This window comes from Andrographis paniculata, unplaced genomic scaffold, assembly GCF_009805555.1.
Source record: "Andrographis paniculata isolate CXL003 unplaced genomic scaffold, ASM980555v1 Contig52END, whole genome shotgun sequence".
In the NCBI taxonomy this organism is placed as follows: domain Eukaryota; kingdom Viridiplantae; phylum Streptophyta; class Magnoliopsida; order Lamiales; family Acanthaceae; genus Andrographis; species Andrographis paniculata.
The window spans coordinates 7,592,709-7,609,934 of NW_026137587.1; the positions used below are offsets into that span (position 1 = coordinate 7,592,709).

Below are 17,226 nucleotides of genomic sequence, written 5' to 3' on the forward strand. Positions count from 1 at the left end.
GCAAGACATGATACGTGGGATGGAAGGAGTAAAAGTTTGTTGTTTTATTGGTAAAATAGTTTGTTTAATATGATGTTTTATAAAAGAATATACTTATAATCAAACCCATCCATATTTAATTATTATTTTATTTTTAAAACAGAAAATATCACAGGATTTTACTTATTTTATTATGGGATAATTAAGATTAGAAATTAGATTTAACTAATTTATAATATTTTCCAATTTTTCAAAAAATTAATATCTATATAATAAAATGATGTAATGAATATTTCAATCTTTAATAATTTTTAATTATTCAACAATTGAATCATCATAACTAATTAATGGACAAAAAATAAATACGGCTACTTATTGGGAGTGTTCCCTTAAAAATATGATTTATTCTAAATGTGTTTTGATGATGTTTCGATGTTTTAAAATGGCTAACAATAAAAGTTTATTTATGCCTTATTTTAAATAAATAATAAAAAATTAGATTAAAATAACAATTTTCTCTTGCCAAATAAACAAACAAGCTTGAAATAAATACTAATAAAAAAAAAACTAAAAAAAAAATAAAAAAGTAGGTCCCACGGCTAAGTCCTTTCCGTCACGAACTGCCGGCGTTAGGGCCTTCGATTCACATCGCTTTTCTCATTTTCAAACCCAAAAATCGCCGTCCTTCCTCTCGCCGGCCGGCGCCGCCATGACACCACCGCCCACCCCATCCCCTCCGCCTCCCGACGCCGCCTCTCCAAAACAGCCCATGCCCGATGACGACGGCAAACCCGCCCCTTCTTCTTCTCCTCTGCCCGGAGTTTCGTCAGACCTTCCGACGCCGGCGGCGAAGACCCCGGCTTTTCCGGCCAGAGAGGACTTCTGGTCGGAGGACGCGACGCGTACGCTGATCGACGCGTGGGGCGGCCACTACCTCGAGCTCAACCGCGGCAACCTCCGGCAGAAGCACTGGCAAGAGGTCGCCGACGCCGTCAACGCCGCTTCGGTCAAGCTCCGCCGGACCGACGTGCAGTGCAAAAACCGCATCGACACCATCAAAAAGAAATACAAGATCGAGAAGTCCAGGACCCTCCAATCCAACGGCCGGTACGTCTCCACATGGCCGCACTTCCCCAGCCTCGACTTTCTCATCGGCGACTCATTCTCCAAATCTCACACCCCCGGCCCCAACCGGAACCCCCGCCGGAAACCTCCAAACTCGCCGGAAATCACCCCTCCGCCGCCTCCTCCTTCGGCCACGATTTATTCCCTACCTAGACCTCAATCGGCGACGAATCATCCCCGAGAAAACGATCCTAAATTAGGTCAACAGTTGAAGCTCCCCTGGCAGGTACCCGTCGGACCTCGGTCAAAACGCAGTGTGGCTGAACGCAATTTCTCAGTAATGGCCGCCGCCGCCGCCGCAATGGAGGATGCTTACGAAGAAGATGAATGGTGTAGGAGGCGGCCGGCGGCAGCAGCCGGCCGGAAAAGGAAGGGCTCCAAAATGCTGGCTGAGGCAATAATGAGATTAGGAAAGGTATATGAGAAAGTAGAAGGAGAGAAGCAGCAGCAGATCCTGGAGTTAGAGAAGCAGAAGATGCAGTTCACCATGGAATTGGAGATCCAGAGGATGGAGATCTTCATGGAATCGCAGGTCCAGCTTCATAAGCTAAAGAATAGTAAGTGCTGCAACAAATCTTCCTCCCTGGTTTGATTTGATTTCAATATTTGCTTTTGGTTATCCCATATTTAGTCGATTCTTACAGCTTTCTTGTGTTATGTATATATCGTTTCGAAAGATGAATCTGTCCTTTACAACTTGCTATTCGTCGTGGAGTTTTTGTTAGATTGGTGTTTAGTGTTCTTGAAATTGTTGAAAAATCCTTTACAAGACTGATTTTTATTTTTATTTTTGCTTTCGGAATGTGGTGATCTTTCTTGTGCTTTCTGTTTAAGATATTCATTGATTTTCTTGCTCATCATCTTCATGGATAATTGAAGAATCTGAAACTATAAGTGCAAACAATTGTTCGAATGCAACCATCAAATTAGATTGTACGTATGATTTCTGATAAAAACATGGAAGAAATGAATCTGCTGCCCTTCACTCCTCTGAATGACTGTCTAAGTAGACATTTAATCTCTCGGGTTGTGTCTCCAAACAGTCTTTCGAATGTGCATTCTTCTGGTTGTTTCGACTATTCTCAGTGTTTTGGAAATTTCAAATGGTAACAAGAAATAATGACAATGTCTTGTATTTTAGCCTTAGTAATCACTAAGCTCAAGTTTATCTTCGACTTTTTGGAAACATTTTGTTCCTTTTGTTAATCATACAGAGACAAAAGCATCATTGTTGTCTATGGAAATTTCGACATGTTTAATAAGGTGCTAAGGTACTTTCAGTATTGTAAGAATACCGGAACTCTCTCGCCACTGTTAATTTGTGATTTCATAATAGTATTCAATTGCCCGTTGGTAAATCTTTCGAGGAAGCGATCTTAATATGAACAGTGTTGTTTGATGTTACGAGATTCATTTAGGGATCTCCACCTACTTGTAATTCAAGCCATTCTTTCGTCTTTTTACTGTATAATATTGCACTTGGCTGTGTAATTAAAGATCTGTTTGGATCGATTGAATTTCATAATTTGGAGTTCATATTCATCATAACAACTTGATGGATCGAGACTGTCGATTTAAAGTTTCAAGTACTTTAAGTCCTCAATTTGAACTCGCTAACCGTGGAGTCATTTGGAATCTTTCCCAAAGCATTGAATCATGTTTACAGATAGATGTTGTGACATTATTTTCGGAAAACTGACACTTTGTCTTTCTTGACAAGAAATATATACTTTCCTAGGTTGAAAATCGTGCAATTTTATGCGTTGATTGAGACTTCCACGAGCTTTTATTGATTGTGTAGTTCATCTTGAAAGTTCTATCAAGTGTTCCACTTGATTACAATACTCATCATTGATTATGGATCGATGGAATTTCTTTTCTTGATGAGAATGAGTGAAACAGTTGCATTCTAATAAATTGCTCGAAATGGTTGTTTCTTGAAGTAGTATTCTTCTACGAATTACGGCGAAACAATACTTGTTTTTTGTCAAGATGAGCCTCTTGTCTGTGTAATAAGACTCGGATACTGGTGACTTCATTTTGATATCCTCTTGGGATCTTTCGACAGTTTTCTTTATAAGTTTATGGCCAGTTTGCGCAATCATTAAGGTTTATATTCGATTCGATGTTGTGTTTACTTGTTCCGTTTCCTTGTAACAGACAGTTGTTTGTAGATACGTCGCTGTGAAGCATTCGCTCTCAAGTCGGACTGTCGGGACGAATGCATTGCAAGTAAGTTCTTGTTAGCTTCTGCCCACATATATATTATATATATGTATGTATTTATATACATAGATGTCTGGAAAATTTACATAAATTCTTTAGCAGGAACGCTTCAATTGTTTTTAAGTTTTACGGTGGCGGGAAGTGTGTAGCTTTAACTACTTTCTATTCATGTGTAGCATATAATTCATCCAACACTATTGTTGCTGGAATTATCGTTCTTACACATCTTCTCTTTGTTTCCCGGGCCTCTAAAAGGTTGCTGGAATTATCGTTCTTACACATCTTCTCTTTGTTTTCCGGGCCTCTAAAATATCAAATCTTTGACGATTCGATCGATCTTCGAGTCCATAATATATGACATTAGTAGTCACCAATAATCTCGGCACGAGCACGATCCATCGACGAAGTGATGGAAACGGTTCGTGTCCCGTACGAGGATTTCTCTACCCGTAATCTTCGATATGAGCTTGATCGCGGCGTGACAGTCGCCGCATACCCGAAGGTTCTTAACTATTCGGATCACCGAATTTGGTTCGAGACGAATTAGGCCTAATGCTAGAGCCAACTTCTCACTATGACACCCCAAGAATTGCTCTTTCTCCTCCTCTTCGATGTCGAACATCACGAATTCTATCGTCGGCCTATACCCGACTCTTCTTAGCTCCTTCGATAGCTCGTCGAGCTTCGCGTATATATCGTCCGACATCGGATGTGACGTATCTCCAACAAGAAACTCGTGAACGACTCCATCGATCTCTATCCAGCTATATCCGCGTACCTTTTGGATGCCTCTCTCCTTCATAATCGACCTTACGTTCTCCGACTCCTCCCATTTCCGATTAGCCGAGTAAATATTCGACAAGAGGACGTAGTTCCCCGAGTTCCGAGGCTCCAACGCAATCAATTCCTTCAGTACAACCTCGGCGAGACGAGTATCCTTGTACAATCGACACCCGCCCAACAAAGCTCCCCAAACTATCGCGTTAGCCTTCATTGGCATACTGCGAACTATTCGATACGCCTTCTCCAACAAACCTGCTCTCGCAAGAAGATCGACAACGCTCCCGTAATGCTCGACGGTAGGAGCTACGAAATACGCGCGACTCATGGTGTAGAAACACCGAAGACCGTCGTTGACAAGGCCAGAATGAGTGCACCCGCAAAGCAAGCCGAGAAAGGTGTTCTCGTCCGGTGCCAACCCCTCTTTCTTCGCCAAACCGAAACAGCTAAAAGCAGCCCTCACGCTGCCCGTCATCGCCAGACCCGAAATTACGGCGTTGAAAATTACGATGTCCTTCGCTCTCATCCCCTTGAACACCTCCAAAGCCGCACGCATCTTCCCGCACTTGGCGTACATGTCGATCAGCGCAGTCCCCATAACGGCGTTCGACTTAAACTCTTCTCGATCCATCATGTCGCTCGCCTGTTCTCCGAGCTCCAAAGCTCCAAGCCTCGCGCAGGCCGAAAGAACCCCAACGATTACATAACAGTCCGGCTTCATATTCTCTTCCCGCATTCTGTAGAACACGGCTAAAGCTTCCTTCGGAAGCCCATTCGCTGCGTAGCCTTGGACCATAGTACCCCAAGTTACGATATCTTTTTCCTGCATCTCGTCGAAGACGGCGAGCGCCCTCTCCATGCTCCCGAACTTGGCGTACATGTCGACAAGAGCCGTATTCACAAACACGTTCCTTCCCATTCCTACATCAAGAATGAACTTATGTATCCATTCGCCGGCTCCGAAATCGCCAAGATGACTGCATGCGGATAGAGCTCGAACAAGTGTGTAGCTGTCTGGCCTTAATCCCTTTGTCAATGAATTCCTAAATAGATCTACAGCTTCTCTGAATCTCCTAGCCTTCATATAACCCCCAATTATGGCAGTCCAAGAAACTACATTCTTCTCAGGAATATCGTCGAACACCTTGTGTGCATCCTCCAAGCTCTCTAATTTGGCGTAGAACCCAACCAATCCAGTTTTCACGAAAACATCACTTTCATAACCGACTTTAACTACCAGAGAATGAATCTTCAAACCTAACCATGAATCCATAATTCTCGAGCAAGACTTCAGCACAAATGGGAAGGTGAAGTTGTTTGGTACAAATCCTTGTCTCCGCATCGAGTGGAAGAACTCATTGGCTTCGGTGAAACGATCATTCGAGACCAAACCGCGGATCATAGTGTTGTAGAGATAAAAATTGGGGTCGTTGGTGTGGCTGAACACTGAGGTAGCGTACTCTGGGTGCTTGAAATGAAAGGCGGATTTCAAAACCATGTTTAAAAGATAATGATCACGATGGAAATGGAGGCGCAGAAGGTGAGCGTGAATGCCTCTGAGTTGAGCGAAATTACTCAAACCTTGAAATAATGCTGAATTGATATCCCCAATCGCCATGGGAATTGAGTGCAGAGAGCTCAAATGAACGAGCTTCTATGAACCCTAATCAACAATTTGGAATGAATAGAAACTCTTCAAATTAAGCAATTAATTCTTCGATAAAGCTAATATCTTCGACGACATCCGCCCCACACTATTATACTAATTCATTTCGTACTATGATTGCAATCATAAGATCCACCATTAACGCAAGAATCAGAGTCGAGTCTTCTAACAAGTAAGAGCAGAAGCGAGAGAGATCACCCAAATTCTGCACAGAGATGAAGCACGGCAATGCAAGACCTTCGAATAACACAAATGACAAAATGAATGATATAACGATTTAACAATACATTAGAAGGTCTTAAACCCTAAAAAACGCACCCTTTATTTCAACCTCGAATTCTACCATTGTCCAGTCAATTATCAGAAAAAAAAAAAAAAAACTACCTCCCTCATTAAAACAACAAAATAAAAAAAGATTCATATATATGCTTTAATATGATTACTTTTTTTTTTTTTTTGTAAAAAGTAAATATACTACAAATAAAAAAGAAAGTCTATTTTTTTTTTTTAATATATGGATTATTAAATTAAATATATATTTTTATAAACATCATGTTTTTTAATATATGGATTATTAAATAAAATATATATTTTTATAAACATCATGTCTTTTTATTATTAGCAAAATTTTTAAAACTTCTATTCTAGGCGATGCCAAAATTAATTTGGGGTGTGTTTGTTTGCGCATTGGATTTTTAATCCATTATTCATCTTATTTTTTTTCTAAAAAAAAATATCAAATCAAACATCTATTTTTTATTTTTTTTATATTATATTAAAAATCAATTTTACATTCAAAATATCACATCAACTCCTATTTATATCACATCGTACAACTATTCAAATTCAACGAATATAGATGGGAACATGGAATATTAATAGGTGCTTCTTTTTTGTAAGTATGAAGTTATTTCTTAGTGTGAGTCTATTATAACATGTCAATACATTTTATACAATAAACAGTTAGATATTTAATCGAACTCTTTATTTAAAAAAAAAAAAAAAACAAAAAATTATTATTGATCAACATAGTTAAAATTTTCATATATGTGTATATAGAAAGCCTTAATATTAGTATAACTATAAGATTATACTTGTTCTCGAGAAAAGAAGAAGAAGAAGAAGAAGGGACAAGTGCGGAAGATGGATCAAGCCAAAAAGGGACGTGCATTTTCCGGGATCGAATATTATGATCAAATTAAAGTGTTGTTGGATGCATATATATATATATACATATATAATTTTTCCCAGTTAGTTTCTGAAACATTATTGATATCATGTTCGAGAGAGAAAGAGAGGACCACTGAAGCAATCAAATTCATGGCATTATATATTTGCTTGAACCTGGCCAAGATTGTGGCTAATATCAATAATATATATACATACATACATACATACATGTCCGAATAATGAGAGAGAAAGAGGGATCGATCGGAGTGAGAAAGAGAAAGAGAAAGAAATTGACATTTGTATGTATGTATGTATGTATATCATCATCTTCAACTTTAGGATTTTGGTCCAGATTTCTCCACTTTTCTCCATACTCATTCCCATCGATTATCTGACTTTCTTTTTCTTATTAATTTTTTTTTTTTTTTTTTTTTTTTTTTTTGCCATTCACAATTATGCAGATTGAATCACCAGAGAGTGAGTGAGTGAGTGATGAATTTAGAGGGTAATTGTGATGAAACTAGGACAAGTTGGAAAGTGTGGATCAAGAATATAATCTCTATATATTCCTTCATACCATCTATCTATCTATCTATCTCTTCGTATATTATTCTTCACTTGTCCCATTTTCTTGGCCAGGTTCAGTTTCGATCTGCCCGGTTTCCCAACACCCTCGAAGAGGTTCATTCTTCGACGTATACAATTAATATTTCATGCACATCGAATGCATGGATCCCTACATCAACCAATATATATATATATATATATGCCGGTTTCGATATGATCAATCCATCAATCATCAATACATTCATCAGATTTCCCCGGGAGATCCTCCAAACGCTTCATTGAGTGGGCGATTGAAAAAAAGCCATTTCACTGAAGCGTTTGGGGGAACTTCCGGGGATATATTGATACAACACAATGGTGGAATTTTCAGGTTTTTCGAACATTGGCTAAATAGTTATATTATATATATATATGAATGGTCGAAATGTGTTTCCATCGGGTTTCCTTAGGAGTTCTCTCAATTGCTTCATTGAGCCGGTTTTGCGACGCGATTTACTGAAGCGTTTGGGAGAACTCTTATGGGTATCTGATCTTGTTTTTGATGAATGTTCGATGTATGAAGGTAAGGAAATGTTTCTTTGTGTTTTTGAATTTGTTTTTTGCTATGTTCAATTTATGATGAAGTGTTTAATTTTTCTTCAAAAGTATGGTATTTAATATTTAAAATTTATTTTTCATTGAAAAGAAATTTTGTGTACAAAATATAAGACAAACACCTTATCTATAGTTCTTATAACTTGTAAGAGAGTGCCTTTTTAAGATTCTTACACTTGTTGATTTCTTTCTTTCTTTTCGGAGGCCGTACCAAAGATTATTGCTTAAATCATCACTGGTGTACCAAAGATTATTGCTTAAATCATCACTGGTGTTGGAGTCGCCGCATCCGCTGCATCAAAATTGTTTGGCATTTTTAATGGTATTGATATGTATAGTTGCAAGAATACAATGAGGAAATTAATGTTGTACTAGAAAATTTCTCTTGTACCACAATAGTTTTTATGTTTTTGTTTTCAACAAGAATTCATTTACATAGGTGCAAATTGTTATGTAGCGCATAAAAATGTCAATTTTCATTATATATACGCTAGATATAAATAAAATAAAATATTATATATAACTATCGATTTTAAAATAGTTGAATAAAGTTATAACATAATAACAATAACCTAATTATATATATATATACAAGATTAGAATTGCAAATTTTTTTTTTTCTTTTATAAAAATTGTGCTGTGCTTAAACAACAAAAGAACTATATATATATATATATATATAACAATCATCACCACAAAATTTTGTCACTCTCTAATCGATATATATATATATATATGCTTTAATATATGACAACAATCAAACTACTAATTAAATTTAACCATTATAGTATAAAAGTGTGCATAATACATACTATAATTGATTTCATTTCATTTCATTACATAATGCTACACATTAATAGAACACAATGAACCATAGTAGTAATTATTTATACCATTCTATTTTAATTCCAGCCAAATACTACTTTGTATATAACATATTTAAGATAGGAAATAAGCAAGACAATTAATCCAATGGAACTCCAGAAGAAAACTTACATCATATATATATATATATATATATATATAAGCCGGACATAAATCATGAGGGTTTATACATGTTCTCACAAGAGATAAATGAAATTCCAAAATAGCTGCAAAATGCGCAAAATAACGAGCTGGTCGAAAAATTCCAAAACATTCTTATGTACATAATCGATGATATGATTCAAAGAAGAACACAATTAATTAATTAATACTCGGATTCATTCATTCCTTCATCCACACAGCCGATCCATGCTTTCTTCCACTCCTACCATAGCTCCTACAGATCATATAAATATACATATATATATATATATTTTACAAAAATTTGAATAGAATTGATAAGACTGAAATTAAATAATAAAAATTATTGTTAGCACAATTCACAGTTATGCATATATATATATATATATATGACTAAGTACTGCTTGAATTATAACAATCACACTATGGCTAAGTATCAGTTCTTAGTAAGTTCTAGTTTAATACTTCCTCTGTCAATTTCCTGATGTCCTATTCGATATTTACACGCATTTTTATGCAATTAGGGTTTTTGTTATAAAATGACAAATTTGTCGTATAGAAAATAAAAGAGCAAATAAAATAAGGGCAAAAGAGTTAATTCTGTATATAAAAATAGAAATTGGACAATAATTGTTGGACATTCCAAATAGAAAAGTAGGACGTTTAGTTTGTGGACGGATGAAGTATATATGACTACATACATACATGGAAGAAAAAAACAGATGAACTAATTAGTACAATGAAAGTGAAGATCAGTTGTATGTATGGTAATATTGTGTATGTATGTATATATACACACATCATATATTTCAAAAGAAAATTTGTAAGTTTGGCTTATGTGTACGATTAATATCACATCAATATATTATTTAAACTCAAATACAAAGCAAACAAACCCTATATTTTGATCACAAAAAGTTACAATTATTAGGGTTCTCTTTACACATGTTTTGGACTCAATTTCAATTTTATACATTACAAGTTTTTCTTTTCTAAAATATAACACATCCAATGTCTATATATTTATCTAAAATATTATGTTAATAATCTATTTCTATACAAAACAACACATTCAATATCTATTTTTATTTAAAATTTTATATTAATAATCTATTATCTATTTTCTATTCAACTTTTTACTATCACTAAAAATTTTCAAAAACTCCAAAAACTCTTCTAAAATATATCTAAACATACTCTAGTTTTTTTCGCCTTCAACCTTACATAACACGACAATCATGTGAATTATAGAATTGAACCAAGTAAAATAAATAAATATAATCTGTTTATAGTTCATCATAACGATTCATTTATAATTTTAGAACAGTAAGCAAATCTTGTATAGAAATATAATTTTTCCATGATTTTTTTTTTAATTTTTTATTTTTTTATAGTAAAAACAGTCGTCCGGTACCGAAATTGCATGCATGACACCCTTGTAGCTGATGTGTCAATGCCACTTGACAGGCCATGAGGGTATCATATCATGTACGCAATTATGGTATCGATAAACTATTTCTACCATTATTTTAAATTGTTGGATTATTACTATACAAAATATTTCAAAAGATTTTGAGACAACATAGGAAGAAATCGAAATTCTTCCAAGAAACGGGATGATCTAATTTCGATCTTTTACATGGGATTATAATATCACATTGACTTCAAGATTTTTTATAATCTAAGTGTCATTTACAATAAATCATTGTAAAAATAATGCAAAAATAAATTGAATCTCATTAAAAAAAAAATAATATATTTGTAACAGAATTCCGTCCCTAAAATTCACGTAGCTAACGTAATTCCATTCCTATTTCCGACTCTAATGTCATTAGTAACGGAAAAAATAGATTTAGAAACAAAAAAATTTTGTTTAAAAAATAATTTTTTCTTGTAGTGTCTTGGCACCTAAAAAACAACTACATGAAGATATGTTGACGAGTCAAGAAGAATGAAAGTAATAATGCATCTTATAGTAATATACATAACTCAAGTAGCAAGTTCTAGATTTCATATATAATCGAATTTATTTCAATAGACGATGCACTTGTTTTGGCTGCATCGAGTATATTCGAATTAAAGTTACATATATATATACATAACTCTTTTCATGATAAATTTTGGTATACAATTTATTTGTGAAAATTCAAATATATATTTCGTAAAGCAAAATTGAAATATATTTTGCATAACTAATATCCAAAATTTTCAATTGAAATAGTTATTTAAAAAAATATACAAATTAAAAATTCCTTTCAATTATTTATTTATTTATTTTAGTTGAATATATATACTAATAGAATGTATATTGATAATTAAATTCATAATGGCACTGAATCTTTAAGTAAGGAAAAATACAAAAGGATGGATCCAATTTGTTCACATCGATCAGATTGGTAATTATTTTAATTAATTAAATATGGGAATTAAAAATAAAATTAATGATAGATTGGGACAAAATGGAATAATTTGGATGCCCCACAAAATCTCAACATACTGAAGGCAATCTAATAAAGATGCAATAAAAACATTCACCTATATTTATATGCAAATTTCTAGAAAGCACTCAAAGATTATATTAATATTAACTAATTTAATCATGATTGATTAATCTAATTATTTATATGCTAATGGGTGACTTCATTAACTCAAAAAATTCCTATAAACAGTTTAAAAAATAACATTAAAAAAAAATACAAGTATGAAAATAATTTCTTTATAATAATATAATGAAATATAAGTGTATCACTTACTAAACCTATACATAATATGATTAATTAAATATTTATTTAAATAAGCAAACATAATGTGTATTGTGTATCTTAGACATAGCTTAATCAATTAACCTAAGTACACACACATACATACTCATAATTTTATATAAAGGAGAAATTATTTATGTATATATAAGCATGATCATCATTCTGAATTATGTATTAATACATACATTATTTAATTCCCAATTTTAATAACTCAAAGAAAGGATTATTAAGTGTGGATTTTCACGTCATAAAAAAAAAAAAAAACATGCTGTATAATTTCGAGTGTATAAATAAAACTATATATAAAAATATAAAATAAAAAAGAATATTGAAGTACAATGATTCCGACACAAATTGCAAGTTATGGGTGCAGAGTTTTCAGAGAATATTTTTAGATCTATGGAACAATACAACATAAATAGATACACAATATATATATATATATTAATTATTTGAGCAAACATCATAATTGCTAAAATACAGAAGCCCAATGGATGGATGAGTAGTGTGTGAAGCAATGAGAGAATATTTTTATATATAAACAATAAAAAATAAATAAAAATTATATATATATATATGTATATATTTAGGGTGTGTTTGTTTGAAGGATTTTGGAGGATTTCCACTATTCATCCAATTTTTTTCCCCCCAAAAACATCAAATCAAACACCTATTTTTTATTTTTTATATTATACTAAAAATCAATTTTACATTCAAAACATCACATCAAACCCTATTTATATCACATCATACAACTATTCAAATTCAAAATTTTTACTATTCAAATCCCAATCCAAAATCTAAACCCCCAAACAAACACACCCTATATGACCTCACTCAGTCAGTGTATAGGAAAAGTTGTGAAGCAAAATGAAGAATAATTGAACATATATACTTTCTCCATTTTGGCCCATCAAATATTAATCAATTATATAATGGCACCAAATTATATATATATATATATATGTACATACCCTAAACCTAAACCTAAAAACAAGTGAAGAGAAGAGAATGATAATTTTTTTTTCAAAATTTTTATTTGTTGGTTTAGTGTCAGTGGAAAAAGAAGCTAAGGGTCCATTTATATATATATATATAAATATTTTTCTGTTTTAATAAATAAATAAATAAATTTATTATTGGTCAGAATTGAAAATGGGCAAGAATCTAATGTCACCTGTGTCGTGTCCTAATTATTCCCCAACATATCTACAAAAGTAGATTATATTGTATTCTATCTTTCTCTCTCTCTCTCTCTCTCTCTCTCTCATCAGCAGGTAATTTGGACTTTAGGGTTTGTATATATAAAAAACTACTACTACGTTGTAGTATAAAGTATATATATATATATATATATAAACTTACAGTGACAGACAGATGTGTTTGTGTGGGTTTTTCTTCTTTTTTATGATAGAGACTTAAATCGATCGATCTGTAGATTTGACAAGTAAAGTAATAAAAAAATGTATATTCATTCTTGTTTTGTAAGGTATGTAAGTCATGAGGTGGTTTTAGGACAAGCTAAGGTTTAACATCACGTAATGTTAAACCTTATATCTCTATATATATCTTTTGGATTCTATATATAATTCGATCTTTTAATAAAGTATTGGTGTCTGTTTTTATGTTTTGGATTTAAATAAGCTTTGAATATAATATATATATATATATATATATTGGGTACCAAAACTATGTTGTTATATTACCTAGTGCAAAAATGAGGATGTGTTGTGTTCTTTTCGACTTTGTTTATTTGTAGGTTTTGTGTGGAGTTTTTTATTATTGTATAAGAAAAAAGGAATTTCTTTTTAAAATTATCAAATTTTATATTTATTTCAATTCAAAATTTTAATATTCAAAACGCAAAACTACAAACCAAACACAATACCGTTTTTTATAAATAATGAAAATCTTCTAAATTTACAAACCAAACACAATATTGTTTAATAAACAATGAAAATTTTGTAAACCTACAAATCAAATACAATACTATTTTATAAATAGTGAAAATTTTGTAAATCTACAAACTAAATACACTACTGTTTTATAAACAGTGAAAATCTTGTAAACTTACAATCAAATACAGGACTGTCTTATAAACAATGAAAATCTTGTAAATTTACAATCAAACACAGTACTGTCTTATAAACAGTGAAAATTTTGTTGTTAACTGTTGGAAATTGTAAAAGTGTTTTAGGGAATTGTAATGTTTGACTGTTGTTATTTTTTATTGGTTTTTAAATATTTTCTAAAACTAAACAGTATATTTTTATTTTAAAAAAATGTGAGTAAATTTTATTATTTTTTATTTTTTTAATATAAGTGGACACACCCTGTAATTTTTTGTCCTGTATGTAATTTTGTCATGTTTTTTTACAATTAGAATTCAGTTTGTAATTGAAACATGACAAAATCACATATCGGACATTACTAAAACTTATGAGACCAAATTACAAACACGAAAAAGTATATATAAAAAAAGGTTATAATTAAGTATATATACGCAACAAAAACTATAATTTGATTTAGTTATCGATGAAATTATTTATATAATTCCACATTGGTTGAATCTATCGTCACCAACTATATATAGATCAAGATAAAATGGAGAATCGAGATCGAACGAATGATTTTCTCATTAAGTATTATATTTGCTTATAATACAATAATATTCAACAACCTAACAAGTTATATTGAAGAAGAAATGTTACATATCAACTTAACCATAATAATATAGTTAGATCTAATTCTTTCGATGAAATTACTAATAGTTAATATAGTATGCTCCGAGTGTACTTAGAATTTTTAACAAAACATATAATGTAAGAATCAAGTTAGTAAATTTTGTCTTAGTATCAACTATTTTCACACACACACATATATATGTATATAGGCGGCTGTAGCACAATGCTAACGGCACATAATGTTGAATAGATAATAAATGATAAATTTACAATATATTAAAAGAGCTTTCATATCACATACTATAATTTATCCTAAAACACAATATAAATCAATACATGCTAATACTATATACCTTTTTTTTTTTTTTTTTTTTTTTATACTGATTAATCCTAATCAACACTCTAACCCTTTGGAATTTTGAATTATATAATATACATACATATATATATATATATATTTGAAGGAAGATGGAGCAATTAATTAAAGTTTCTTGAATTGGTAATGCATTATTGGTCCCATCTAGGGTTTATGGATTTGAGGTTATAAAACTTAACTCAAATCTTTCCTATTTTCAGACACCACACGACTGTACGTTTATTCTTGTCTACTTCCCATCTGTCTAACTGTCGGTGAGGTGATCGATCGATCGATCAAAAACACCAATTAAAAAAGAAAAAGAAAAAAAAAAGTTAAAGAAATAACTATTTAGGTATATACTATGATTTTAATTTCATATCCTTAAATTATATATTGAGAGATCAGAACATGAGATGCGATCGAAGATGAAGAAACTTAATTTAATTAATTAATGGGCAAATATATATATAAAAGAATTATTTAATTAATTAATAATGCAAGAAAGTTAAACTTACCTTCAAGAGAAGGGCATGGAAGAGGAACTGGAATCGTCGTCGGGAGTTTTGCTGCCGCTACCGGAGCCTCCGCCGGCGCCGGCGGGTTTCTTCTTCTTCTTGTAAGGGATGCCTCGGGCCTTGGCCTGGCAGTCCTTAACCTCCCTGAGGTAAATTCTGATGGCGCCGCTGGCGAAGGGGTTATTCTCCGGCGAGCCGCCGTTCTCCTCGTAGGCGGCGCGGAGCCGGCCGATGAGGGCGTCGAGGCTGCCCCAGGCCTGCCGGAGCGGGCAGGTGCAGGGCGCCGGCGGCTCGGGCTGACCGTAGAAGATGCAGCCCTGGAGATGGACCTTCGTCTTCCCGAACTGGTCCAGGTACCGGAGGAAATCCAGCACGTGGTTGCTGGAGCACTCCGACAGCCCCACCGGCGGCCGCTGGTTGCGGAGGAACTGCCCGAAGGTGTTCCAGTCGCGGCGCTTCTGGGACTCGTACCGGCTCGGCGCCGCGCCGCCGCCGCCGGAGGAGCCGTCCGGTAAGTCTCTGCCGGTGCTGTCCATGGGATTGAAATATCACAAATTGGGAGGAATAATATATAATACTAATAATTAACGAAGAATATATGAGAATTGGGGGGTGGGGTGGGGGAGGTTTTCGTTTCTATTTATTTATTTTATTTTTAATAATAATAATAATAATATTATTATTATTATTTGCTTGACTATTGTTGAGGCTATGGCTAATTATGGGTGCTGCTAAGTTATAAGGGTGAAAGGAAAATGACATGAATGAGTTGACGTGCAATGGGCCATATGCAGTGTTTCTTATTATTAATCCATCCTTTATTTAAATTTACTCTTTTTTTTTTTTAAATTGTTACAAAAAAAAAAAGTTAAAAATATATATTTTACTATAATAGACAAATAATAATTATTATTATCAATTTTTTTTATTATTATAATTCGTAATTTCTAAAAAAATTTTAAATGATGATAAAATATTATTATTTTCGATTACTTCCTCCTCTCATAAACTCACTTTTCTTATTATCAAAAATATGTTTAGTTTTTTTTTTTTGTAAAAAAAAGATTTATAATGCTTTTTACTTTTTTAATTACTTTTTTATTTTTCATACTATTAAAAACAAAAATAAAAATAAAAATAAACACTATGTTAAAGTAAGTTTATTTTTCATATCAGGCTGTATTATATAATTTCAATTATTTCTAGTTCCCTCTCAATCAATTTTATATACATTTAGAAGCACGGCAATATAATTGTATACAACATTATCTACAGTGACTACGGTTGGGAAATGGTGGATCGATCAAAACTCCTTCGAACATCAAGAAAGGACCAACACCCTGAAGTGTGATTATTTCAGAGTAATAACAATTTTATGTTAACGAAGCAAATAGTGAAACACCAAAACAATAAAGAAGATAAGATATTAGTAATCCAGTTCGGTTAAAACAACCTACATCTAGGAGTCTCAATTCATAAAATATTTTATTATAATCAATACTGAATATAATACAAAACAACCTCAAACTCACTTAACTTATATCCTCCATAAAGACTTACCTTACATGCATAAGTACTGGATATCACAAACACGTACTAACACCAGTGTCTACAACAAGTCCAGAGTAATACAGTCAACTATTTGATCGTCACCTCCTATTGGATCTCTGAAAACTTTTTTCTCCGAAAATTCCTCCGATGATTTTTATTTATCAAACACAAGTGAAAATCATGGAGATGAAAAGGGACTCAAATAAGAACTTCAACAATAGTTTCTCTCTCTAGAATAATCTCT

At 32.9% G+C, this 17,226-nt stretch overlaps 3 protein-coding genes across 5 annotated transcripts; 1 reads left to right on the forward strand and 2 right to left on the reverse strand.

Moving 5' to 3' along the window:
• Positions 1-583: 583 nt before the first annotated feature.
• On the forward strand, positions 584-3,573 carry LOC127254166 (trihelix transcription factor ENAP1-like). Of its 3 annotated transcripts, none has more exons than XR_007839421.1 (3): positions 584-1,661; positions 3,265-3,336; positions 3,430-3,573. XR_007839421.1 is itself a non-coding variant. In XM_051279106.1 (2 exons), the coding sequence occupies exons 1-2, from the start codon at positions 689-691 to the stop codon at positions 3,276-3,278; spliced, it is 987 nt and encodes a 328-aa protein (XP_051135063.1). In that variant the 5' UTR covers positions 586-688; the 3' UTR covers positions 3,279-3,409. The 3 variants fall into 3 exon arrangements, 1 of the variants encoding a protein (XP_051135063.1); XR_007839420.1 differs by having other exon boundaries at positions 3,433-3,573; XM_051279106.1 differs by lacking the exon at positions 3,430-3,573 and having other exon boundaries at positions 586-1,661; positions 3,265-3,409.
• Positions 3,574-3,612: 39 nt separating this feature from the next.
• LOC127254157 (putative pentatricopeptide repeat-containing protein At3g08820) lies at positions 3,613-6,020 on the reverse strand. Its single transcript, XM_051279088.1, has one exon. It carries the CDS (start codon positions 5,726-5,728, stop codon positions 3,698-3,700), a length of 2,031 nt encoding a protein of 676 aa, XP_051135045.1. The 5' UTR covers positions 5,729-6,020; the 3' UTR covers positions 3,613-3,697.
• Positions 6,021-9,060: 3,040 nt separating this feature from the next.
• LOC127253982 (protein LIGHT-DEPENDENT SHORT HYPOCOTYLS 10-like) lies at positions 9,061-16,052 on the reverse strand. The gene is made up of 2 exons (XM_051278817.1): positions 15,432-16,052; positions 9,061-9,368 (listed from the first exon to the last, which is right to left on the reverse strand). The coding sequence occupies exon 1, from the start codon at positions 15,965-15,967 to the stop codon at positions 15,434-15,436; it is 534 nt and encodes a 177-aa protein (XP_051134774.1). The 5' UTR covers positions 15,968-16,052; the 3' UTR covers positions 9,061-9,368; positions 15,432-15,433.
• Between the last annotated feature and the right edge of the window lie 1,174 nt (positions 16,053-17,226).